At 42.3% G+C, this 24,764-nt stretch overlaps 3 protein-coding genes and 1 pseudogene across 3 annotated transcripts; 2 read left to right on the top strand and 2 right to left on the bottom strand.

The window, feature by feature from the left end:
- Window positions 1-3,104: 3,104 nt before the first annotated feature.
- Window positions 3,105-3,454, bottom strand: LOC100958764 (histone H4). Its single transcript, XM_003800421.3, has one exon. It carries the CDS (start codon window positions 3,444-3,446, stop codon window positions 3,135-3,137), a length of 312 nt encoding a protein of 103 aa, XP_003800469.1. The 5' UTR covers window positions 3,447-3,454; the 3' UTR covers window positions 3,105-3,134.
- Window positions 3,455-14,005: 10,551 nt separating this feature from the next.
- LOC100959075 (histone H3) lies at window positions 14,006-14,446 on the top strand. The gene has a single exon (XM_003800422.3). The coding sequence runs from the start codon at window positions 14,009-14,011 to the stop codon at window positions 14,417-14,419; it is 411 nt and encodes a 136-aa protein (XP_003800470.1). The 5' UTR covers window positions 14,006-14,008; the 3' UTR covers window positions 14,420-14,446.
- An 802-nt stretch (window positions 14,447-15,248) lies between these two features.
- LOC100959387 (histone H2B type 2-F) lies at window positions 15,249-15,695 on the top strand. Its single transcript, XM_003800423.3, has one exon. The coding sequence runs from the start codon at window positions 15,279-15,281 to the stop codon at window positions 15,657-15,659; it is 381 nt and encodes a 126-aa protein (XP_003800471.1). The 5' UTR covers window positions 15,249-15,278; the 3' UTR covers window positions 15,660-15,695.
- A 2,552-nt stretch (window positions 15,696-18,247) lies between these two features.
- On the bottom strand, window positions 18,248-18,902 carry LOC100959704 (annotated as a pseudogene).
- Between the last annotated feature and the right edge of the window lie 5,862 nt (window positions 18,903-24,764).

A 24,764-nucleotide genomic window follows, 5' to 3' on the forward strand; every position in this document is an offset into this window, starting at 1 on the left:
ATATATATACTTTTTTTTTTGAGACAGAGTCTCATTATGTTGCCCTTAGTAGAGTTCTGTGGAGTCACAGCTTACTGCAACCTCTAACTCTTGGGCTTAAGCGATCCTCTTGCCTTAGCCTCCCAAGTAGCTGGGACTACAGGTGCCCACAACGACACCTGGCTATTTTTGTAGCTATTGTCATTGTTATTTATCTGGCCTGGGACAGGTTTGAACCTGCCAGCCTCCGTGTAAGAAACCACTATGCTACGGGCCCCAAGCCTTTTTCCTGCTACATTAAATTTATTAGGATCATCCATCTTTTTCATGAAAGAAAGCAAACATTGTGGTTAACAAATTAGGGCAGTATATGTTCAGATTCTAAGTACTTTTTCATTTAAAGAAAAACTGTTGGTTCGGTGCCTGTGGCTCAAGTGGCTAAGGCGCCAGCCACATACACTAAAGTGGCGGGTTTGAATCCAGCCTGGGCCTGCCAAAAACAACGACGGCAGCAACCAAAAAATAGCCAGGCGTTGCAGCGGGCGCTTGTGGTCCCAGCTACTTGGGAGGCTGAGGCAGGAGACTCGCCTGAGCCCAAGAGTTGGAGGTTGTTGTGAGCTGTGATGCCACAGCACTCTACCCAGGGGGACAGCGTGAGGCTCTGTCTCAAAAACAAACAAACAAACAAACAAACAAACAAAAAAACCGTTTCCAGGCAGTGCCTGTGGCTCAGGGAGTAGGGCACAAGCTCCATATACCGAGGTTTGAACCCGGCCCCAACCAAATTGCAACAAAAAAAATAGCCAGGCATTGTAGGGGGCGCCTATAGTCCTAGCTACTCGGGAGATTGAGGCAAGACAATCACCTAAGCCCAAGAGCTGGAGGTTGCTGTGAGCTGTGATGCTATGTACTCTACTGAGGGCCACAAGGTGAGACTCTTTTTTTTTTTTTTAAGAGACAAAGAAGAAAAACTGTTTCCTCCATCAGTGGTTCTCAAACTTTAACATGCATCAGAATTACTTGGAAGCATTATTAAAGCATTAATTGCTAGGTTTCACCTCTCCAGTTTTGCATTCAATAGATCTAGGGTAGGGCCCAGATTTTGCCCCAGGTGATTTATGCTGCTAGAGTAGAGGCTGTACTTTGAGAACTACTAATTTAGACAATGAATATGTTTTTCACCCCCCCACTCCCTTTCTTTATTCTTTGATTTCTCTTCAAACTTTTAATATCTCTTCCTTCAGAGTATATCTGATCCTCACAGATATTCATCTACATTGATTGCCTTTAAAGTTTAAAAAAATCAGTGATATTTGACATAGAAATGCTATAAATTGTAGGCGAGACCTAAGAGGGAAAATAAAGTCTCTTATTTCTCACCTGCACATCTTCACTATTGTTAATTTTGCCAAACCCTCATCCACACTGGCACCTTTTACTGTAGATATCAGTAGGACATCAGGCATTCTGTTCTTCATTCAAAGCCCCGCCTCTATGGTTAACCTTTCCCAGCAGCCAGTGATTTCTCTAGCATTAGGACTCCTATCACAGTTATTGTCTACATTTCTCCTCATATTGAATATGTGCTACCTTGTACTATTGGGTCACTTATTCTAGTATGCATTTATGAATTTTATGTATTATGCATTTGCCTTCTCCTTTCTTGATGGGGAAACTCCTGGAGGGCATGTCTTGCATCCCTTGCTTTGCTGGTATCTCCTATGCTAAGCACCATGTTTTAAACCTAATTCACCTTCAAGTGTTTGATGCTGATGAAAGTAGCCACATGTAAAGACCAATAAAGCAATTACTTGTCTATATTTTGTGGGAACTGAGATAAATTTTGGGGGGTACTTAGAGAACTTTTACTAAAAAAAAAGAATCATAAGCCTGTGGCTCAAAGGAGTAGGGCCCTAGCCCAATATACCCAAGGTGGTGGGTTCAAACTCAGCCCTGGCCCAAAAACTGCCAAAAAAAAAAAAAAAAAAAATTAAAAAAAAGTCATACGCCTAGAAGGCCATCAACAACAACAACAAAAAAAGAAAAAAAAGAAAAAAGAAAATTCCATACGCAAACTAATAGCTGCAAAACTATAATTCAGGTTAAGTATTAGAGGTATTGACCACAGTTCTATTCTATGGAGCAAGGCAGTTTATAAGTGGTTGTGTATCTGTACTTGGCAATAATTTGCTTCTGTCTTCTGAAAATTAAACCGTTTTCTGTACTGATGGTGGGTTGTCGTCCTGCACCTCTTTCTTAGCTACCATAAGCCCTACAGGTGAAGGTACATACCCAAACTATCTGTTCCTTTAAGACTTTCTCGTGAAGTTTGCTCACTTTTATAGGATCACACTAAAACATCTCTGTATCTGTAGCCTGGCAATGGCACAACTGACATGTCATGTTTTTGACTGAATTCTGAGGGGGCCTTCTTATTGAAGACAGGAAATAATACTGTACTGGGCAGTGAAGTTGCCCAGAACACTTGCTGAGTAACTCAGTCTGACCAATAACCTAAGTTCCTTTGCTTAGTTTTGAATGGTTGATCAGATTAGATTTTGCTAACTCTCACGCCTTTATTAGGGGAGAACAGAGAGTACACAAAGATGTCACAAAACTTCTCGTGTGAACAAGCCCTTAAAGAACCTGGCCCACCCTTCAGCAGTGTAGAGGTATAAAATAGAAGCCCCCAAAACAACTGACAAAAACCCTGACACACCAGGGATAACTAGCGTTTCGACTGCAAATGGGCCTGCTTTCCCACTTTGAAGAAATGCAGCAAAAACTATTAGCAAGGCGGGTCTTGCCTTGTTTTAAATCTGACTTTTTGGTCTCAGTTCCAGCAACTAAGATCATGCTAGCTTTGTCCCTCCACTTGAACTTAGTTCTGCACAAGCTAGCCAGGATACTTACACGGAGTCCAACTTTTCAAAGCAGTAAGCCACAAAAGGTTAAGAAAAAAGTAAAGGCCGCTTTTGGTAAACGACTTGGCCCTTGGGCGTCACTACCTTTCCATACTCACCATGTACCCAGGTATTAAAAGCTAAACTACCTTCCAACTTCTTTGTTGCTAAGTGCTCAGCTCCTTCGACGACTCCATGGGTGGCCCTAAAAAGGACCTTTGGTATCGTAAAGCGCAAAGCCAAAACAGGCGTTTAGCCTCCGAAGCCGTACAGGGTGCGTCCCTGGCGCTTAAGAGCATACACCACGTCCATGGCAGTGACGGTCTTGCGTTTGGCGTGCTCAGTATAGGTGACTGCGTCCCGAATGACGTTCTCCAGGAACACCTTCAGCACACCCCGAGTCTCCTCATAAATGAGACCGGAGATCCGCTTGACACCTCCTCGCCTAGCAAGACGACGAATAGCTGGCTTGGTGATGCCCTGGATGTTGTCCCGCAACACCTTACGATGGCGCTTGGCGCCACCTTTGCCTAGCCCTTTTCCACCTTTGCCTCTACCAGACATGACTACATAGTCTGAAAAGACGTGTGATGCTGGCGGGAGCTGCTTCACCCCTGATATACACGAACAACGGACCAGATTGAAAACCGAAAGTGCGGCAGCGGCGGGAAGCATTCTAAGCTGTCCCCGCCCTTCCGACATTTCCTCATTTGGGTTTTCCTCTCCCCGCTCTATCCTCCGCAGTCCGTTTGACTTTTATCTTCCTTGTCTTTTCTTTTTTTCGATCGATGTATCATAGTCCCTGGGAGAATTCAGGTCCCAGCCTGAAGCTTCCAGCCTCTGCAGTGGTTTTCCGGATCTCCGCGTCTGCGGACCGGGAAGGCGCCACACTGAGGCTCAGGGAAGGTCCTCTGGTGGAAGTTAAAGGAGGGACAAATGGATGCCAGAGATGGAATGGAGAGAGCTCCAGCGCCAGATCTAATCCCGACTAGAGGGTTCCGAACCGTGGTTACAAAAACTGCGGAGAAGCAGTTCGGATAATTAGGCTGGTGCTACCGGGCGACGGCCAGAGCTGCGGCCGCTGGGGATATGTGTTGAGCGGGGTCGGGGAAAGCTCGCGGTTAACTCGAGTCCAGTCTCCATTTTGTTGTCGCGAGCTATGTTTCACCTCGCCCAGAAGAATCCAGTTCCCAGGAAAACTGGTCTTGGTATACTGCCAGACCTTCCCACGCATCCAGTCAGCGAAAGCTATGTTGGAAGAAAAGATGCAGTCGTCCCTCTGAACCTGGGGCTTGGGTTCCAGCACTCTCGGATACCAAACAATTACCAGGCAGCTCAAGTCCCTGATAGAAAACACGTGGCATTTGCACAGAGCGCTTGCACATCCTCCTTGTACTTTAAATCATCTCCAGGTTACTTATGACACTTAATACAATGTAAATAGTTGTTATACTATATTATTTTGTTTGTGTTATTTATTTTTTTTTCTGTAGACCTCTGTGGTCAACTTACTGGGTTTTTTGGTTTGTTTTGTGACAGCGCCTCAAGCTGTCACCCTGGGTAGAATACAGTGACATCACAGCTCACAGCAACCTCCAACTCCTGGGCTCAAGCGAGTCTCCTGCCTCCGCCTCCCAAGTAGCTGGGGTGACAGGCGCCGGCCACAACGCCCGGCTATTTTTTGGTTGCAGCCGTCATTGTTTTTCAGGCCAAGCACGGTGGCATTTTAGGAGGCTGAGGCAGGAGGATCGCTTGGGGGCAGGAGTTTGAGACTCGCCTGAACTACAAGCCACACCTATCTCTACAAGAAAATAGAAAAATTGGCTGTGGTTGCACGCACCTGTAGTCCCGGCTACTTTAGAGGCTGAGGCAGGAGGATTGCTTGAGCCCAGGAGTTGGAAGTTGTGAACCCGGGCCAAAGAGAAAGACTCAAAAGAGAAGCAAAAAAAAAAAAATTCCATGACCAGTTGGTTGAATCTTGCGAAATGTGGAACTCACAGATATAGAGGGTCAACCTTATCTAGAAGAATGAGGGCTATTCCGTACATCCGCTTTTACAGATCCTCTAAATTAGCCCTTGATTTTAGCCAGGATTTAGTGCCCGAACTGTCCCCTCCGAGGCTCCATGTGCAGCCAGCAAAATTTATTGAATTAGGTTTTGTAACAGGACAAACACCTACCTCTACTGGGGTCCGTTCTGTTAGTATGTTCATTACCTTATCAGGGCCTGGAATCCCCGAGAAAATGTTCTGGTTTCTGCATGAGAAAGGATTGGGAGTTTTTGGAAAAATGTTTATTATTATTATTATTAAACCCTGTGTTCCTGTTTCATCTCTCCTTCAGCTCTATCTTCTATGTGCTGTTGAATTCTGAATCTATATTCAGACTAAAAGGCTCCAGATATGTGGATCCACATGGTGTTTCTTCAATCATTTTCAAAGCTCAATCTCCCCCAATCAAAATGTAGCTGGGCACTGGCACCTGTAATACCAGCTAGTTGAGAGGCAGAAGTGGAAGGATTGCTTGAGGCTAGGAGTTAGAGACCAGCCTGGTCAACACAAGGAGACCCAGCATTTTAAAAAAGAAAAAGTTACGGCTCCGCGCCTGTAGCTCAAGTGGCTAAGGTGCCAGCCACATTCACCTAAGGTGGCGGGTTCGAATCCAGCCGGGGCCTGCCAAACAACAATGACGGCTGCAACCACAAAATAGCCAGGCGTTGTGGCAGGCGCCTGTGGTCTCAGCTACTTGGGAGGCTGAGGCAGGAGACTCGCTTGAGCCCAAGAGTTGGAGGTTGCTGTGAGCTGTGATGCCACAGCACTCTACCCAGGGGGACAGCGTGAGGCTCTGTCTCAAAAAAGAAAAAAAAGAAAAAGTTAAAACTTAAAATCTCCAATGTGTGACTTATTATCTCACTATAAAGCTGGTTCTGTAGTCTGCTCATTGAATGGTGCCACTGTGCATTACCACATCTACATGTCTAAACCAACTCCCTAGAATTCACAGTAGACACCTCACTCTCCCCGGCTGCTTCAGGGCAAAGAAACACACTTGCTCTTTTCTGATCCTTTAGCAACTCTTGTAGAATCTGTAACATTATTTCACATCTGCTTGCATCTTAGTACTCCCCCACCTGCCATGTTCCTCACTAACAGTGATTTTGCTTATTCTTTTTTTGTAAACCAACGTGTAGTTCAATGCCAGGATAAACTCAATGATTATTTATAAAATGAACAGTTTTTGCATCTGACTGAATTGTTTTTCATCTGATTGCTTTTAAACACTAGCAGGAAAGAAAGATCTGACAAAATTGTAACATAATAACCACCAGCCAAAGCTGACTGAAGTGATGATTTCTGGTGTCAGGTACAGGACCCCAGGTGGAATCAGAGACATAATGTCTATGCATGTTTCTTCTACAGAGGATCAGGATGTGCTACCCCCAAATATGTCACTTTTGCTTGTTTTGAGCTGAAAATGTTTGAGTTCTTGAAATCCCTTACTTTTCTAAAAGCAGAGCCTCCTAAAAGAACTCAAAATTTTAACTTAATTGTCATAAATTCCCTCCAGGATTAGAAGCAACTCTAATCTCAGAGATGAGAAGTCACCACAACATTCTAATAGGTGTCACAAAATGATCCAATCTCCTATTTATTCTCTTAAGGGCCCATTTATCCAATTGTTTTTCCAATGGTGTCTTTTCTTCCCCCTTCCCTTTTCCCTACTAAGTTTACCTTCTTCTTCTTCTTCTTTTTTTTTTTCTGAGACAGGGCCTTGTTCTGTTGTCTGAGCTGGAGTGCAGTGGTATAATCATATTAACACTGTTCAAGCCATCTTGCCTCAGCCTCCTGAGTAGCTGGGGCCACAGGCACACACCACCACCTGGCTAATTTCTCTCTCTTTTTTTTTTCAGAGACAAAGGGTTTTGCTATGTGACTCAGACTCATCTCAAACTTCTGGCCTCAAGTGATTCTTACACCTTGAAGGTGCTAAGATTATAGGTGTGAGCCACCATGCTGCCCAGCCTAGTCCCCAAATTCTATCCACTCCTCTGAGTTACTCATCTTAGAATGCTCCCTTGCATATGTCTGATGCACATATCAATAAACTTCTGTTCTTCGAGAAGCTGGGGGAGAAGTAGAGGGAAAAAGATTTTTTTTCTCTCTACTCTACAGTTTCAACACTCTTCATAGTCTGAGGGGCCTAATCACCCATCACTTAAAAAACAGTTGTCTCCAAAATAAATTCTCCCTTTCCCTGTTGCAAGTTAGATATAGTTTGAGAAAGCAATTCACACTCAAGTGTGAGTCACTAGTTGAAATATTTGCAGCAAAGTGTGATTCTCATGGGGAATGGTGGGGGCTTGAATCTAATTGGTGGAATGAATAAGGTTATTTTTGAGTGTGGATGGGCTTTGATAGAGCTGCTAAGTAAACTTTCCTCCTAAAAGAAAGGGATTGGAAATTCTTTCCAGAGAAGTCTGGGGAAAAGTCCTATAGAATTTACCAGTGTCTCAACTAATATAGGCTTAACACAGGTACTAGCTCAGCACAGCTTTCAGAATTTGTATTATAGTCAAGCAACTACCTTATGTTAAGATGAAAAGATAAGCAGTCGCATTTAGCTGTTGGCAGGAGTCAGTTGATTCCAACAGTTTTGTGGGGAATTGACACCTGTTCTGCACTTCCTGTTAAATCTTAGCATCTTTTACCTGAATTACTTTAACTATCAGAATTTCTCTTTGATTCTTTACTGGGTCACAGATCTTGCTTCAAAACTGGTGCTTCTCAACCTAATAAGCTTCTTTAGTTTATTTAGACTCATTCAACTTGGTCTTGGGCTGCCTTTCCAGCCCTGTCTAATAACCACATCCATCCAACCCTCTCTAGTCACAGCAAGCTACTCTATGGATCCTGAACACATATTCCAAATTACAGGATCGTCACAAAATTTTTCATAAGTCCATTCTTTGAGGCATCTGATATATGAAACAAAACACAAGAGTTATAAAATTTGGTATGTTTTTAATGTTTATATTTATTGGGGCTCAGAAAATAATTCCCTCAAATATGCTACTTTAGCATGCTGAGTGCTTTGCAAATTGAAAGGCCTCAGAAATAAGGCTCAGAACCAAGGTGTTTCTCTGACCTGCTTTCCTGTCTCTCTGATCCTCTTTCGTGAACTATTGGAGGGATTCTGGAGTTTCTTTCTCTTATTAATAAAGCTGCTTTCCAAAAGAAATACAATTAAGCCCGAGCACTGTGGCTGACACCTATAATATCAGCACTTGAGAGGCTGAGGCGGGTGGATTGCCTGACTTTAACAGCAGGTTTGAGACCAGCCTGAGCCAGAGCAAGACCCCGTCTCTAAAAATAGCCAGGCATTGTGGTGGGCGCCTGTAGTCCCAGCTACTTGGGAGACTGAGGCAAGAGAATCCCTTAAGCGCAGGAGTTTGAGGTTGCTGTAAGCTATGATGCCACAGCACTCTACTAAGGATGATAAAGTGAGACTGTTTAAAAAAAAAAGAAATGAAATTGTCATAAGACCCCCTCCCTAGGCATCTCATCAAATAACCCTGAGAGATTAACCATTAGAAAAGAGACTAGAAGTTGTTACCCATGCCTAGACAGACTTTTCATCTATTGTTCTCAGCTCAGACAGATTATCTGGGGACTTTATCTATATCTGTGTAATAAGACAGCTTTGTTGTTTATGCAGTTCCACCCCTCACCTTCTGGTAATTTATTTCATCCAGTTTCCGAAGAGAATCATTTACAAAATAATGTCTGCCCCCCAAAGTCATGCTTCTCTTCCCTATGAGGAGAATATTTTAGCCCCAACCATCTGGCCCTTCATTGAGCCTCATGCTTTGTGCATGGTTTCCATGCTAAGGCACATTAAATACATTTTGTATGCCTTTTTCTCCTATTAATCTACCCTTTGTTGGTTCATTTTTCAGCAAACTTTTAAAGGGCAGAAGGAAGCTTTCCCTTGGCCCCTCCAGATTTAATCAATGCTTTAACTATAGACAAAATTACCAGATTATATATACCTCCATTAGTAGATTATATATCTAAAGTTTGAAGTTGTTCATGAATTTGAGGCCTGTGTTCTTTCAGTTCCCTATAAAAGTCCTTGTTGGTCTATGTCTTTGCTTCCTACCTTTCTATATGATGCTTCCTTAGTCTACTTTGTCTTTTTATTCTGTTGGCTAAAATTCTTTTTAAAGTTTTAGCTTAAATGTCAATTCCCCAGGTTATTTTCTTCTTGCAGTTCTAATGTACTAATTTGGGTATATCTTTATTAATTATAGTGTAGCTATCTTTTAATCAATACTTACTATGCCTCAAGCTTATGAAACATTGTACATGGATTGTTTTACTTCATTCTCACCTGACTATGGGGTAGCTAATATTTGACTTTTATTTTACCAATGAGAAAACTATTGTCTTGCAAGTTTCTCAAGGGAAGGAGTCAGAACCGTGGGCTGGAATCTTTCTCCACCACTTTCTTCACCTGTAAAATGATGTTTTTTTATACATTTTTATCAAGGCTGTCAGTATTAAATGATTACACACATGCTTTTGATTAAAAAATTTGAATGTTGGATAAAAAAAGATACTGTGGGACACCAGAATATGCCACCCAAACTATGAAGGATTGTTGAGTTGAAAACAATTAAGAAGCAGCAGATGCAGGAGAGCTCTCTGACCTTCCTCTATTCACCCAAAAGCAGGAGATAAATTTACAAAGACAAGAGGTATCCTGCTGTAGGGATCACAGAGAAACTTGTCCTTTCCCCTTAATCTGGTTCGCTGAAAGCTCAACTCACAATTATGGTAGATTAATAAGAGGAAAATTTATTTCCAAATACCATGCTCATGGGGGGAACCACAAGAATGATTTCCCAAAATCTCAGTGATGGTCAGTGGCTTTTAAAAATGTCTTTTTGGGGCGGGGGAGAGAAACTGGAAAGTATAGGTGCAGTAAGTGGTTGCTAGGGAGATGTGTAGATGGGTGGAAACAGATTGAATTTTAGATTAATCTGAGAGATAGGTCTGTTGCTTCCAATGACCTCAGAGACAGGTCTATTCCCATGCAATAAGGAAGTTAGCAACCTTTTCTGATTCTAAATCAGGTAACTCAGGTTTTATAGGGGAGAGGCCAGTGCTTTTTGATAAAAAATGGTCTTTTAACTTAAAATATTCTTTATACCAAGGAATCATATTTTGAGGTGAAATTTCCTTAGCTCTACTTCACTGCCATCTACCTCCTCTTCTACCAAGAGAGCAAAGGTTAACCACTGAAGCCAATTTTAGATTCTTTTTTTTTTTTGTAGAGACAGAGTCTCACTTTATTGCCCTCGGTAGAGTGCTGTGATGTCACAGTTCACAGCAACCTCCAGTTCCTGGGCTTAGGTGATTCTCTTGTCTCAGCCTCCCAAGTAGCTGGGACTATAGGCACCCACCACAACATCCAGCTATTTTTTCATTGTAGTTTGGCTGGGGCCAGGTTTGAACCCACCACCCTTGGTATATGGGGCCAGCGCCCTACTCACTGAGCCACAGGCGCTGCCCCCAGTTTTAGAACCTTATTGGCCTGGACCAGAGAAGTCTGCATTAACAAGCTTATTAATAAGCCTTTATCCCTCAAGTTGCTGCACCTTGAGATGCAAAATTCTTTTACTTTGTCTTGTTACTTCTTTAAAAATTTGCTTTATGCTATATAAAGTGGGATCTAAAGCCACCTCTTTGAGAACTACTCATTCCTGGGTCTCTCTCCTATCTGTATGAAATACACATGTAAATTTCTGTTTTTCTCTTGTTGATCTGTCTTTTGTTGTAGCAAAGCCAGAAATTGCATAAATTCTAAACAGTACAGGTAGTATGTAGTATTAAGGACCAATAAAAAAGAGAAGGGTGCTAAGTTTTTTCTCCAGTGAGCAGGATATTAAAGGAGTAAGTTTATCTCAAAATGAGGTAAGGCAAAAGTTCAAAATCCTACAGCTTCTCAACTTAGTCCAGGGCCACAGACCACTCAACATGAAACAAAATCAGGCTCAGGGCTGGACCAACCCACAAACCAAAGATTCAACCGGTCTTAGCTGGGGATACCTAGAAAATAACCTTGGGCATATGTGAAGCCAAAAATTTCCTGGAATATCTATTTTTAACTCAGTTCATTACTTTCACATTAAAAATAAACATAAGAACATACAAACCTTATACGCCTAATAATTCATTTATTAAAATTTTCTTTTGCCTGCTTATTTCCGGTGTGGAAATAATGCCTGTTCCTTCTGTGCTAATTAATGAAATTCCAGTTCTCAGTCTTCAAACTATAGGCCCTTTCAATTTCTGGTGAAAGAAACTTCAGAAATTTTAGGAACAGAAATATTTCCTTTCCCTTTCAGCTGCAGGGGAAGCTTTCCTTTGACTTTAGAAGGTTCATTGAAAAATCAACTCATAAAAGCACAGAGAAAAGGTGTGTAATAAAAGAAAAGGCTTTACAAATTTATTACTACCATGTGCTTGGGGAGAATTACAGAATGATTGCCTAGTATCCCAGCGGGATACAGATGCTTATGTACCCTGCTTCTCAGAGGAAAAGGAGATGGGGAAATGTGAATGACTTCAAGGGAATAGTAAATGATTTTTAGGGGAATTCCATGGGCTTGAAGAACATACAATGGCCTGAACCACAGATTTGTTGACAGACTTAAGTCTTCCTTTCTGTCATATGGGTTCAGTTAGTGAAAACTGGGGAAAGGACCAGACGTAATTGTTCTCCTCTTTGGTAGGTCCAGATTTTAGGCAGATAAGGAAACTTCAGCCTGTGTTTTGGGAGAGGTAGAGGATTGAGAGACAGGAGGTGGGTGGAAAGGAAAAACAATTGTTCTTCTTGATGGGTCTGGTCTTTGTGTTGCTAGGGGAAAAGTCTCTTCTAGCATCCTAAGGGCCTTTAATTCAAAATATTCATAGCAAGTAAAGTTCCCTTCACTCCTTCAAAAGCAAAGGTTCTTCTGCATCACAAAGCTGCTTCTGATAATGCAGTGCATTGAGAACTTTCACAGGACTATCTCTCTCGCGTCCAGTGTGGGGACTAGGTAAAATTGAACTAATGTGGATCTGAATTCTGTTATTAAAGGTGACTTCTACGGCAACCATACATCAGATTGTTGTGAGAAATTTTACCTATAGCCCTTGAAAGTTTATGATGATTGTCTTATTTAATTTGTTATCCTGGAATTAATATTTAAATTGATGTCTGTTTTCTGAGAAGTAGAAATTGATAAGGTTTTTTACTTTGGAATCTTATTCTCTGTGTTACAAAAATAAAATAAGTCCTATAACTCTTAAATTTATGTTGGAAAATAGTTTGAGAATCTCTTTGTTATTTAAAACAAACACATCCATACGTTATGGTTAAGAATGCATAAATCATACAGAAAGAATATTGCAAAGACATATAACCACGACACTTGAGCAGGCTCCCTTGGACTGGCATCCATGCCCCATGGGGTAATTTCCTTTTCTGATGGGAAACAGTTCAGTGGAGACATTTGAGAAATGTTGGATGGTTTGATTACATAATGGGAAAATGCTTTTGTGCTTTAAAATATGTCCCCTATCTATCTATTCTGAAATAGGAAATTTCATCATAACAATTTCACTCTTTTGCTTTAGACTATTATGCAGGCTTCATTTCTTATCCAGGACAACCCATTATTTCTCTGGGACTCAGTTTTCTTATCTATAAACTGACAAAAATAACACCTGTTTCACAGAGTTGGGATTAAAAGACATAGTGCAACTAGAAGAACTTCTAAATTGAGTAGTCCTCTCTATATGTAAGACATTACAAAAACACCATGGAGAGGGACAGCATTTGTCTGTATTATTTGTTATGCTTTTGTATAACATTTTAGATTTCCTGAGAGGAGGTTGTTGCTTCTACCTATGAGCAACTCTTGAAGATATTAAGTTAACAAATTTTGGGTTATGTTTAGTGCTCAGGAAATCCCCTTGACTTCTGTAGGATTATGGTAATTCATAATGACATCATCAAGGCAAATTTTAAGCTTCTCAGGCCTGCTTTTATTCTCCGGTTTGAGCTTTTATAAGGTTTGTATGTGATGATTTTTCAATAAAATAAGCATATGATTAAAAGTTTCATATTAACTAGTATAATTTTTCAGTATCATAACCATTGTTTTTATGACATACACTTTTCTAAAAATACTTCAAGGCAATATGAAACAAAAGGCAAATAATCGTCACTCTCTTTGTAGAAGAGAGACAAAATACTAAGTTTTTAAGCCCTATAAAATGCTTTCTCTTTATTGAAGAAAATGTTAGCAATTCAGTTAACAGATGAATAATTTGCATTGGAACTTGGTTTTAATTTGTAATCTGGCTGAGAAGCCTTTGACTACAGACTAGTCTATATTACAAAGGAGAATTTAACATTTCTGGTGTTAGTGATCCTTCCTTGATTTAGAAGCAGTTCATGTGCAGGACCTAACTGGCCATCAATGTGGGAGGTCAGGAAGAGTAAACCACATTCCAAGGGAAATGGCTTAATGAAATCAGAGGCTCTAATATCAAGTTGGTACAGGTCAGCACACTGAAACGGCTATGGCTGGGCTTAGAAGTCAAGTAAATGTAAGTTGAATTTTTGATTACTCAACTACATATTGTTAAGCTTCGGTCATGATATAATAAATGCATCTAACCTGCTGAGCACAGCTGTTAGCTGTAGTAGAAGTTTTACAGTAACAGGTAACTTGAAACATAAGCTGAAAACTAGCTCATAGAAGAGCAAGCGTGTATTGTAGGAAACCTATTAAAGTATGCAAAATATTTTGCCTAATGTATTTATAAAAGTTACATCAATCGAAAGGAAAAGTTTTTAAAAATTCTATAATCAATAGGAATATAGAAAAGAAGAGAAAGGGGACAGGAATGGAAGATGAGCAGAACAATTTTCTGCTTCAGTAAATAGGACTGAATTTTAACCAATGAAATTACAAATCCGGAAATTCCTGATTTTTCAGGCCCAATCGAAACGAGGCTATGTTTATAAATAGGACTGCCTAGATTTTTCTTTGCTAACGTCACTGCGCTATCATGGCTCGTACGAAGCAGACCGCCCGTAAGTCGACCGGTGGCAAGGCCCCGAGGAAGCAGCTGGCCACTAAGGCGGCCCGCAAGAGTGCCCCGGCCACGGGCGGCGTGAAGAAGCCGCACCGTTACCGGCCGGGCACCGTGGCCCTGCGGGAGATCCGGCGGTACCAGAAATCCACCGAGCTGCTGATCCGCAAGCTGCCCTTCCAGCGGCTGGTGCGCGAGATCGCGCAGGACTTTAAGACCGACCTGCGCTTCCAGAGCTCGGCCGTGATGGCGCTGCAGGAGGCGAGCGAGGCCTACCTGGTGGGGTTGTTCGAGGACACGAACCTGTGTGCCATCCACGCCAAGCGAGTGACCATTATGCCCAAGGACATTCAGCTGGCCCGCCGCATCCGCGGGGAGCGGGCCTAAGGCTTAACGTCCTTAAATAGTTAACACAAAGGCTCTTTTCAGAGCCACTCACGTTGTCATGAAGAGCAGCTGTACCAGCTTTTCAGCTGGTGACTGGTGTTCCGAGTAGATGGGTCAGGGAACAAGCGTAACGGTAGATGGTGCTGCAGAATCCATATGTTCCACCTTCCGGTCACTTGGCCTGTGGTAGAGGACATAGGAAAGGCGCGGTCTCTGGTTCTGGCCACACCTGTTTTTACATGTTAGTTTAAGTCTTAGAGTGCTAGCTCTGCCAATTTTGTAAGGAAAATTTGGCACAGGGGCAAGAGACTTAGTGCTAAACCCCAAGGTGTGTAAAGTCTTGTTTATAAACCTTTGAGGGGCTTTATAAGGGAAATTTAAGACTTAGTCTCTTCTTCGTAGCACAAAGTAGGCAGTGCTTAACTCAGCAGTAATTTAATGAAGTAAATACCTAACGCGTTTTTAATGTGTGGGCTGAGGTACTGCAAGAAATAGAAAAAAGCACGTGAAATAAAATAGTGGAAAAATAAGGCAAGTTAACGTGTCTTGAATTGAAAGTGAAAACCAACTAAACAAAGACCACAAACCCATGAAACCCACTTTACGTGCCTGACTTGTTAGAGTAAAATGAAACATTTCGATTGGTTAAGGAGACCCTCCTAATGACCACTAAGGAAGCTCGGCCCTAACCTACTTAGATGGCCCCACCCCTCTATGACGACACTATTGTGATTAGCCAATAGAAACTCAGTACTGTGTGAGTCTTCATTTGCATACAAGCTCTATAAATAGTGCGTAACCAGCGCCTTTAGATATAGTCGGGAATTCCATCTGAGGGTGGCTTTTCTTCGTGTTGAAGATGCCAGATCCTGCGAAATCTGCTCCTGCTCCTAAGAAGGGCTCTAAAAAAGCTGTCACAAAGGTACAGAAGAAAGATGGCAAGAAGCGCAAGCGGAGCCGCAAGGAGAGTTACTCCGTTTACGTGTACAAAGTGCTGAAGCAGGTCCATCCGGACACCGGTATTTCTTCTAAGGCAATGGGTATCATGAACTCGTTTGTCAACGACATCTTCGAACGTATAGCCGGTGAAGCCTCGCGTCTGGCGCATTACAACAAACGCTCCACCATCACATCTCGGGAGATCCAGACGGCCGTGCGCCTGCTGTTACCTGGGGAGCTGGCCAAGCACGCCGTGTCGGAGGGCACCAAGGCGGTCACCAAGTACACCAGTTCTAAGTAAGAGCGCTCAGCAAATGCTCTTAACTATTTAACCCCAAAGGCTCTTTTCAGAGCCACTTCAGTTGTCGTGAAAGTGGCTGTAAACACTTCCTGGAAGGTTGGGTAGCTTTTAATTAAGCGGGGCGTGACCATGATCCTAAATTGCTTTTAGGTTTAGGTTGTTATGCGCCTTCTTGTAGTCAGGTAACTGAGTCTTCTGCTAGCAATAGGAACGACCTTAATGGTCGTTCCTAAAGGTATGTGAACCTAGACAATAGGTTTGACCACCGTTCTGTTACCGTTTTTTAGGTAGAGTGGCCTTGCTACTTAGCTTGCTTGACTGTCTCCAAAGTGGTTTTTTTTTTGAGACAAAGTCTCAATCTGTCGCCCTCAGTAGAGTGCCTTTGCGTCACAGCTCACAGCAACCTCAAACTATTGGGCTTAGCGATTTTCTTGCCTCAGCCTCCCAAGTAGCTGGGACTACAAGTGCCTGCCACAACGCCCAGCTATCTTTTTGTTGTAATTGTCGGTTTTTGCAGGCCCGGGCTGGGTTCCAACCCACCACCTCTGGTGTATGCCCCAGCCTCTGAGCCACAGGCATCGAGCTGTATTTTTCTGTTTTTTCGTTTTTTTTTTTTTTTTTTTTTAAGTAAGGAACATTGTGGGACTTAGAGTACAAACAGGAAGCCCTCAGTTATCACTCTCCCACAGGTAATGTTCAAGTGTTGTAACCTACTTCTCTTTTATAGGCCTGCAAGCATCTGTCAAATTTTGTCCAATAATATATTTTCCACTGACGTGTTTGTCAGTTCCTGACCTAGTTTTTCCTATAATTTCTATCTCTAATTTATGCCAGGAAGAGATTTTGCTGTCCTTCACTGCCATGTTCTGGGACATGGGGCAATATGTGAAAGTGAAAATTTCCATTGTTGTGTGGAAAAGGTGTTCCTGGCATCTAATGAAGCTGGGAAGGCTGCATGCAGGGCGGTTCCTCCCCCATCCCAACAAAGAATTACCCTTGTGTGGAGACTGAGACTTGACTCCCTTAGACTTCCTTAACCTTCCCTATTAAATCTTCATTTCACTCAAACCACCCCTCACCCTTAGCCCATGCTACTGGCCATTACTTGGTTGAAGTTGAGCGTTCCATAGCTTCATTTTGAATATTTACAGGTCCTTCTTAGGAAAACTATCTTCTCTAGTGCAAGGACTGTTAGTTCTGTAACAGACCTTACTGATTAATAATCACTGGGATGATTCTTACAAACCCATGTCCAGGTGCTTCTGAAGTTTCCTGATTTGGTAAGGTTGGAGGTGAGACCTGGAGAGGTGGTTTTTAATGTTCTCAGGGGTGTGTGTGTTTTAGTAGGATTTGTAAATATTTGGTGCTGACATTTTAGGTCCTCAAATGTTAAGGGGAGTGTTAGTCTTTTTTTATGTCACAGATGTTCTCAGAAAGGAAACAATTTGAGGGTGAATGGAGAGCCACAGTTCTGAAGACATCTCAGTTCAAAACTTAAGATTGATCCTGATAAAAGCTAGTGGGTGTTTCTTTTACTAAATAAAAGACACCTTCGGGCAAAAGGAAGATCTTAGTTTACAGTTCACTGGGCAATCAAGCTTTGAAATTAAGCCATTCCTGATCAATCTTCGGGAATTTACATGACAACTTTGGGCTTAGAAAGAATTTTATTAATTTTATAATGTAGAAGTTCAAATTTACACCCAAATTAAAAGTTGTATAAAATGTAGTATGTGTGATTTCTTTTTTTCACTGGGAAATTAAGATTCCCAATTGAGTCATCTTTCCCTGACCTATTTCTGATGGCCATCAAAGGTCAGGGAAAGACAACCAAGAATCCAAAATTTCCAGTACAAGAAATCATATACAGCACATTTTATGGCAGGAAAAGGTAACTTACCATAAGGGAGAGGGCCAAAATGGTCTGTCTTCTACTCATTAGTATCTGTTCAATCTCTTCCTAGCCCACGCTCCTGAAGTCCTGAATTCCTCTCTCTCTCTCTCTTTTTTTTTTCTTTTTTTGAGACAGAGTTTTACTTTGTCACCCTTAGTATAGTGCCCTGGCCTCTTTGCTCACGGCAACCTGAAACTCTTGGGCTCAAGTGATCCTCTTGCCTCAGCCTCTCACGTAGCTGGGACTATAAGCCCACCCCCCAAAACCTGGCTATTTTTAGACGCCAAGTCTCACTCTTGGTCAGGCTGATCAAGAACTCCTGAACTCAGGTGAGGAACCCACCTTGGCCTTTCAGAGTGCTAGGATTACAGGTATTAGCCACTGTGCCCAGCCTCGAATTCTTTTTCCCTACACACCGGACATTACGTCTCAGTCTTTTTGAAGTTGTTAAAGAATTGCTGCCTGACTCAACTACTCTTTACCATTGACCAAAGGATTAACTTCCCACTTTTTTTTTTTTTTTGAATAATGAAGGTTTATTACATGAACCAAGACAGAAGAGAGGAAGGCTTCTTTCCTGTAGCACAGTGGTTATAGCACCAGCCACATGCGTGAAGGCTGGCGGGTTCAAACCTAGGGCCAGCTAAGCAATGACAACTTCAACAAAACAAAAAAAGGAAAGAGAGATGAGGAATTATTTGCCTTTCTGGGCCTTGATTTTCCTCAGACAGAACTCCAGCTCTTTGCCTTCTAGCCCATAGCCATCTGTTCAGCCATACTGGCCTGGTCTTGATGCAATGCATGCAAGCAGCTTGCCCTGCTGGAACTGCTCCTCCAGAAGCCTGCTTATTTTGGCATTCTTTTTCCTTTCATCATGTTTCTTCTGAATTTTTTTTGAAGGTTTTTTGTTTAAAATCTCTCTTCTTCTGGAGTCAGCTTTGCTCCTTTCTTGCGGCCCAGGTGCAGTGCATAGTGGGACTCATACCACTGTCGGTACGGTGTGCTGTCAATAACCACAATGCAGTTCTTCACCAGGGTCTTGGTACGAACCAGCTCATTATTGGATGCATTGTAGACATCTGTGATCCTTGTTTTCCTAGTACAACACTCTGAGCCCCAAGAGAAGTTTCCTACATCCAGTCTCAGGGCATGGTATTTCTTGTTACCTCCCCGAACATGAACAGTAAGTTTCAGCATGTATTTGGTGGCGGCCAATCTTAGTGTTAGCTGCGGGGCATCCCAACTCATATTTCCGCTTCTTGTGGTAGGGCTTTCTCTTGCCCCTTGTCTTGCGGCGCTTATGCCAGTTGTCCCGAGAGATGCCCATTGCTCCGCGCTGGCTGGAAAGAGAAGACGCCTAACTTCCTACTTTTTATCCTGAAACTAAAGGCCTGCTGTCTTCTGGCCAAAATTTACCTTCTTCAATTACTTACCCAGTCTTCCAGCTTAGCTGAAATGTGTATTATCTTGTAACACATCTTAAATTTATCTTCTGTGCTTCTGTTACATTGTTCTCCTAGATTTTAGTGCTCAGTCTTAGTTCTCTAGACTATGCAAAGCCTATTAGAAGGAGTCTCTGAAAAGCAAAAAACAACCTCTCCCTATTCAGACGGAACTCTGTAAAGTAGAAAGCAACTGTGAGGGAAATAGTTAAAACAAAGCCTAGGGCCGGAAAAGAAAGATTACCGTAGGAATGAACTTATTCAAAGGCAGAGGAACAACAAAGTAGGGGGTCTGTGCAGACTGAGAGGGGGGTGTGCTTAGGTGGAAGTAATTTTTCTTGCAGAGTGAATGATGCTGTGTCTAAGACTGATTCTACAACAGCGTGCACCAGGGTAAAGCACGTGCAGTGAGAACAAAATGGAGTCAGGCAGGCTAAGGCGGACATGACCCAGCCAATTCGGTCAGTTTAGGTCCTCCCTGACCTTCGAGCTCTGTCTCCCATTCTTACTGGTTTGTAAATTTAGCTCCCACCCTAAAGATGCCTATCTTGAGTAGTTTAGGTGGATTGATTTAGGAGATTAACTTTTGGAATGGAATGTTGTAATAGGTCACTGAGTTACCTTATGGGGTCAATGGCTCCACCCTTCTCAGTGGTTAGGGCGCTGGCCACATACACCTGGGCTGTCGGGTTCGAACCCAGCCCAGGGCTGATAAACAATAATGACAATAACAACAACAAAATAGCCAGGCATTGTAGCAGGTGCCTGTAGTCTCAGCCACTTGGGAGGCTGAGGCAAGAGAATCACTTAAGCCCAAGACTTTGAGGTTGCTGTGAGCTATGCTGCTACAGCACTCTACTGAGGGTGATATAATGAGACTCTGTCTCAAAACAAAACAAAACAAAACAAAAGAATACCACATTGGAAAAAGGATAGCTTTGGGTATATAAGAAGTAAAAATTCGAGTAAGGATTGGTGAACTATTCCAGCCACCCATCTACTGTTAAGCTTTGTTTTAACTGTTAGAGCTTTTTTTGTTTTTTAGTAACCTCTGAATACTCTAAGGTGGTGTGTATTTATTTCATCCTGGTTGTCCTGTCTGCTCAGAAGAGTGTGTCAACTGAAAGCCTCTAGCCAGGGTACACTCTGGTGTGGCTTGAAGTGTCTCCCTGAAAGGAATGTGGATGGATTGCCTCTGAGAGTGGCAAGCAGGTTTTCTATTTTCTGGTGCTTTTTTCACAAGGAACAGTTGCCCATCCTAGTCTGTTTTTGTGGTTGTGTTAGTGGTGTTGAGAGAGGATACCTGGGAAAGGTGAGGTTTAGGACAACAGAGGTCTTCTCAAGGAGACCCCAAAGATACACCTGCAGGTTCCTCTCCATAGTGACTCAGCTCTTAGGAATTTATAGACTTAAATTCCTGGGACCTGGACATTTCTGCTTCTGTGAAATCCTGTAGTTCGGTGGGGGCTGGAACAGCTTCTCCCAATTGATTCAAACTGGCCAATGAGAAAGGTACCTGTGGGTTGGAACTTTTTGACTAGAGATAAAAATGGAAAGACCAAGACAGTGGGCACGTGGCCATTTTGAATTCTATGCCCTTTGCTCTGCCAGCTGAAATAAAGCCCTTCCTCTTGTAAATGTGGTGTTTGGGTGCTCTTTCTCTCCATTGGGCCTCGTCTTCCTGTAACATTTTGTCTTTCACTTCTACCCAAGAACTTACTGTTTGAAGCTCTAGCATGCTTTCATCAATCTGCCCATTTTAAAAACTTTTTTGGAGACAGAGTCTCACTTTGTTGCCCAGGCTAGAGTGTCCTGGCATCAGCCTAGCTCACAGTGACCTCAAACTCTTAGGTTCAGGCAATCCTCCTGCGTCAGCCTCCTGAGTAGCTGGGACTACAGGCATCTGCCACAATGCCCAGCTAATTTTTTTATTTTTAGTAGACATAGGGTCTTACTTTTGCTCAGGCTGATCTTGAACTTCTGACCTCTAGGGATCCTCCTGCTTTAGCCTTCCAGGGTGCTAGGATTACAGGTGTAAACCACAGTGCCTGGCCTCTGAAAACCTTTTCATTTCGGAGTTCTCATAGAAGTTTCCCCCCTTTTAGCTCTTATGGCCTTGTTCCCTGCACAATTAACAGTTGCATAGCTTTGTAAACTGTAGCCTTGTTCCTTAATTTTTCTCTTCTTGTTTTTACATTTGCCACCTTTACTGAAGTCATATACTTCTTGGTATTGAGCAAAGGCTATCCCAATGCCTATAATAGAGTAGTTTCTCAGTGAAAGTTTGTTGAATGATTTCCCAGTCCATGGAACGCTAGAACATCGATTTGAGGGTGGTAGTTCAAGCACTCTGGTATTTCTCTCCACTTTTTTCCTAGTGTTTTGTTTTTTTTTTGTTGAGACAAAGTCTCATTTTGTTGCCCTCAGTAGAGTGCCTTGGCATCACACTCACAGCAACCTCAAACTCTTGGGCTTAAGTGATTCTGTTGCCTTAGCCTCCCAAGTAGCTGGGACTACAGGCACCTGCCACAACGCCCGGCTATTTTTGGTTGCAGTTGTCATTGTTTATCTGGCCCAGGCCGGGTTCGAACCTGCCAGACTTGGTAGTATGTGGCTGGCGCCATACCACTGTGCTCTGGGTGCCGAGCCTTTTCTATTGTTTTCTTGCTTCTTTAGCCTGGGACACTCTTCTAATTGCCCTTAATAAGTATTGTATAATTAATAATAATTAAACAATATTTATAGATTCAAAAATCCTAAAAATGGTAGATAAAGCAGTACCCTTGGCAGCTGCCCTTTAGCCAATCAGTGCGTTTGTGCCAAAACAATGAGATTAGAGTGGAGCTTTTTTATCCTGCTTTAAGGTACTGGAGAAATACTCTGTTTTTCCAGTGCTCTAAACAAGAATGAGTGTTACCAGACAAAGAGGGTCTGGAGGCCTGTCACTGTCAGCCAATATGCAGAAATGGGGATAGGTACACCAAACGTTGTCAGAAGGCCGGGATTCTGAAGAATACAGTGATCGTAGCCTCTCCAACACTGTTCTGTTCTTCCATTCTTAAAATTACAGTTTGAACATAATAGTTCATAGTAAAGACTATAATAACTCTTTTTTTTTTTTTTTTTTTTAGACAGAGTCTTAAGCTGTCACCCTGGGTAGAGTGACGTGGTATCACAGCTCACAGCAACCTCAAACTCTTGGGCTTAAGTGATTCTGTTACCTCAACCTCCCAAGTAGCTGGGACTACAGGTGCCTACCACAACGCCTGGATATATATATTTTTTTTTTGGTTGCAGTTGTCATTGCTGTTTAGCTGACCCGGGCCAGGTTCGAACCTGCCACTCTTGGTGCATGTGGCTGGCACGCAACTATTGTGCTAAGTGTGTCACGCCCAATAGTTCTTATTTTAAATAATAATCAGTACAACTCAGTGACAATCTGTTACAACATTTCCAATTTAAAAGTTAATTTCTAAACTATTCAACTATTCAACTATCCCATCTTTAGGATGGGAGCTAAATTTACAAAACAGTAAGAATGAGAGAAAGGAGGTGAAGACCAGCTGTGTTACCTCCACTCCAGCCTTTATCTTATTCTAACTATATGTGCTTCCGATAACAGATTCAGGGAGCATTATAAAATGTAGAAATGCAATTCTTCAGGATTCCAATTTTATTCTGTGATTATTAATTCCTTACCTTTCATCTCGGTTATAACATTTTTCTTTTATTTGAATACATATCTTTACAAATTTTTTATTTTCACATACACTGTTATTTTATGTCATTATATAGAACGGCTCTGCCTGTCCCACCTTCCTACCTGCAGAGTACAAAGCCATTTTAGACACATGACATTTGGCTTGCAGCATCTCAAAACTGTTAGAACTAGAGCTTTGTTCACCATGGTCCTAGATTGAGAAAAAGCTGATTTTCTCATTCATTCTGAGATTATCTTTCCTTGGGCTGTGGCTTAATAGTGGTGAATGGATATGCCTTGTTTTAGCCATCACAGAAGTAGTTTATCAGAAAATCCTCTCGACTCAAAATGTGTCAAGTATCCAACTACATCTCACCAGCCCTACAGCCATTTCCCTGCCCCAAGCCATCCCATGTTTCTTGGATATTTGCAATGGCCTTGTAAGTGATTTCACTGCTTCCACCCTCTCCCTTCTTTGTTTGCCACAAAGTAGCTAGAGTAAACTTGTTTTTTAAGAGACAAGGTCTCCTTCTGTCCAGACTAGATTTCAGTGGCACTATCATAGCTTGCGGCCTCTTGAAGCTCTTGGGCTCAAGGGATTCTCCCACCTCAGCTAAGACTATAGGTCATGCCACTACACGTGGCGCGCGCTCTCTCTCTCTCTCTCTTTTTTTTTGGTAGAGACAAGGTCTCACTATGTTGCCCAGGCTGGTCACAAACTCTTGGCCTCAAGTAATCCTCTCGCTTCATCTCTCAAAGTGCTGGGATTATCGGTGTGTCACTGCAACATACTTTTCGAAACAGAAGCCACCTCATGCCAATCTCACAACTTGGTCCCCAACTGAAAATCTTCCAGGGGCTAAGCGCCAAGGCCTACACATACCTCTCACCTCATCTCTTACTTTCCCCCTGCTGTTTGTTCCACCTTGTCATACTTTTCTCCTTGCTCTTCCTTGAATAAACCAAGGCCCTGTGGTCTCAAGACTTTTGCACTTTCTATTTGCTCCCCTGAAAAGGCTTTTTGTCCAGATATGTACATTATTGGTTTCCTCATTTCTTCCAGGTTTTTATTCAGAGGTAGCTTACCAATTTATCTCTGAGGCCTTCCCTGACCATCTTATTTAAGACAACAAGCCCAGTTCTCTCTCCCCTCACCTTCTGGTACTCTTATCCTCATGCCTTTCTTAATTTTCCTTTACATACCATCTGAATACTAATGCGTTTATTTACTTGTTTATTTCTGATTCAGGCTGATAGCCATAAAAACTATTCTTTCCTTCTTTAATTTCCAGCTTTTTCGGAACATGCATGGCTTTTCATAAAAGGCTAATTTATGAGCTTATCTTGCATCTAAGTTTGTCCTTGAGAAAAAATTCTGGGCCAATGAAGTTGTGTTCTAGTTCGTGCCCTGAAAAGGAATAGGTAGGTACTGCCCTTGTCCTTTCAGTCTCTCCTGTGACTGGAGTGCAGATGTGTTGGCAGGAACTAGGGCAACTACCTTGGAGCCAGAAGCCATGTGATGGGGATACCAGAACTGCTGTATTAGCCTTGGACTGTTACATGAGAGATAAATAAACTTGCATCTTATATAAGCCACTGTTTTGGTTTTTTCTTTTTTCTTTTAGAGATGGGGCCTTACTCGGTTTCACAGGCTAGTGTGCAGTGGAGTGGTCATAGCTCACTGAAGCCTCGACCTCATGGGCTTAAGTGATCCTCATGCCTCACTTGGCCTCCTGAGTTGCTGTGACTATAGGCACGTGCAGTCATGCCCCCCTATTTTTTATTTTTTTAGAGATTGCATCTCGTTATTTTGCCCAGGCTGGTCTCTGACTTCTCGGAGAGAAGCTCAAGTGATCCTCTTGCTTCAGCTTCCCAAGAAGACATTGGGATGATAGACATCAACCACTGTTTTAAAGATTTATTAACAATAATTTAGACCACATCTGACAAATACATCATCTATCTCCATTCACCTCCTCAGAATCCATCCTATGACTGTAGATACTTTGTTTTTCATACAGCTCTATTCCTATCATCTAGAACTACATCTAGAATATAGTAGGCACTCA

This window comes from Otolemur garnettii, unplaced genomic scaffold (assembly GCF_000181295.1).
Source record: "Otolemur garnettii isolate 467f Iridium unplaced genomic scaffold, OtoGar3 scaffold00174, whole genome shotgun sequence".
Classification (NCBI taxonomy): Eukaryota; Metazoa; Chordata; class Mammalia; order Primates; family Galagidae; genus Otolemur; species Otolemur garnettii.

Excerpts from the sequence above, each read along its gene's own strand:
- LOC100958764 (XM_003800421.3), bottom strand. The coding sequence starts at position 3,446 with ATGTCTGGTAGAGGCAAAGGTGGAAAAGGGCTAGGCAAAGGTGGCGCC.
- LOC100959075 (XM_003800422.3), top strand. The coding sequence starts at position 14,009 with ATGGCTCGTACGAAGCAGACCGCCCGTAAGTCGACCGGTGGCAAGGCC.
- LOC100959387 (XM_003800423.3), top strand. The coding sequence starts at position 15,279 with ATGCCAGATCCTGCGAAATCTGCTCCTGCTCCTAAGAAGGGCTCTAAA.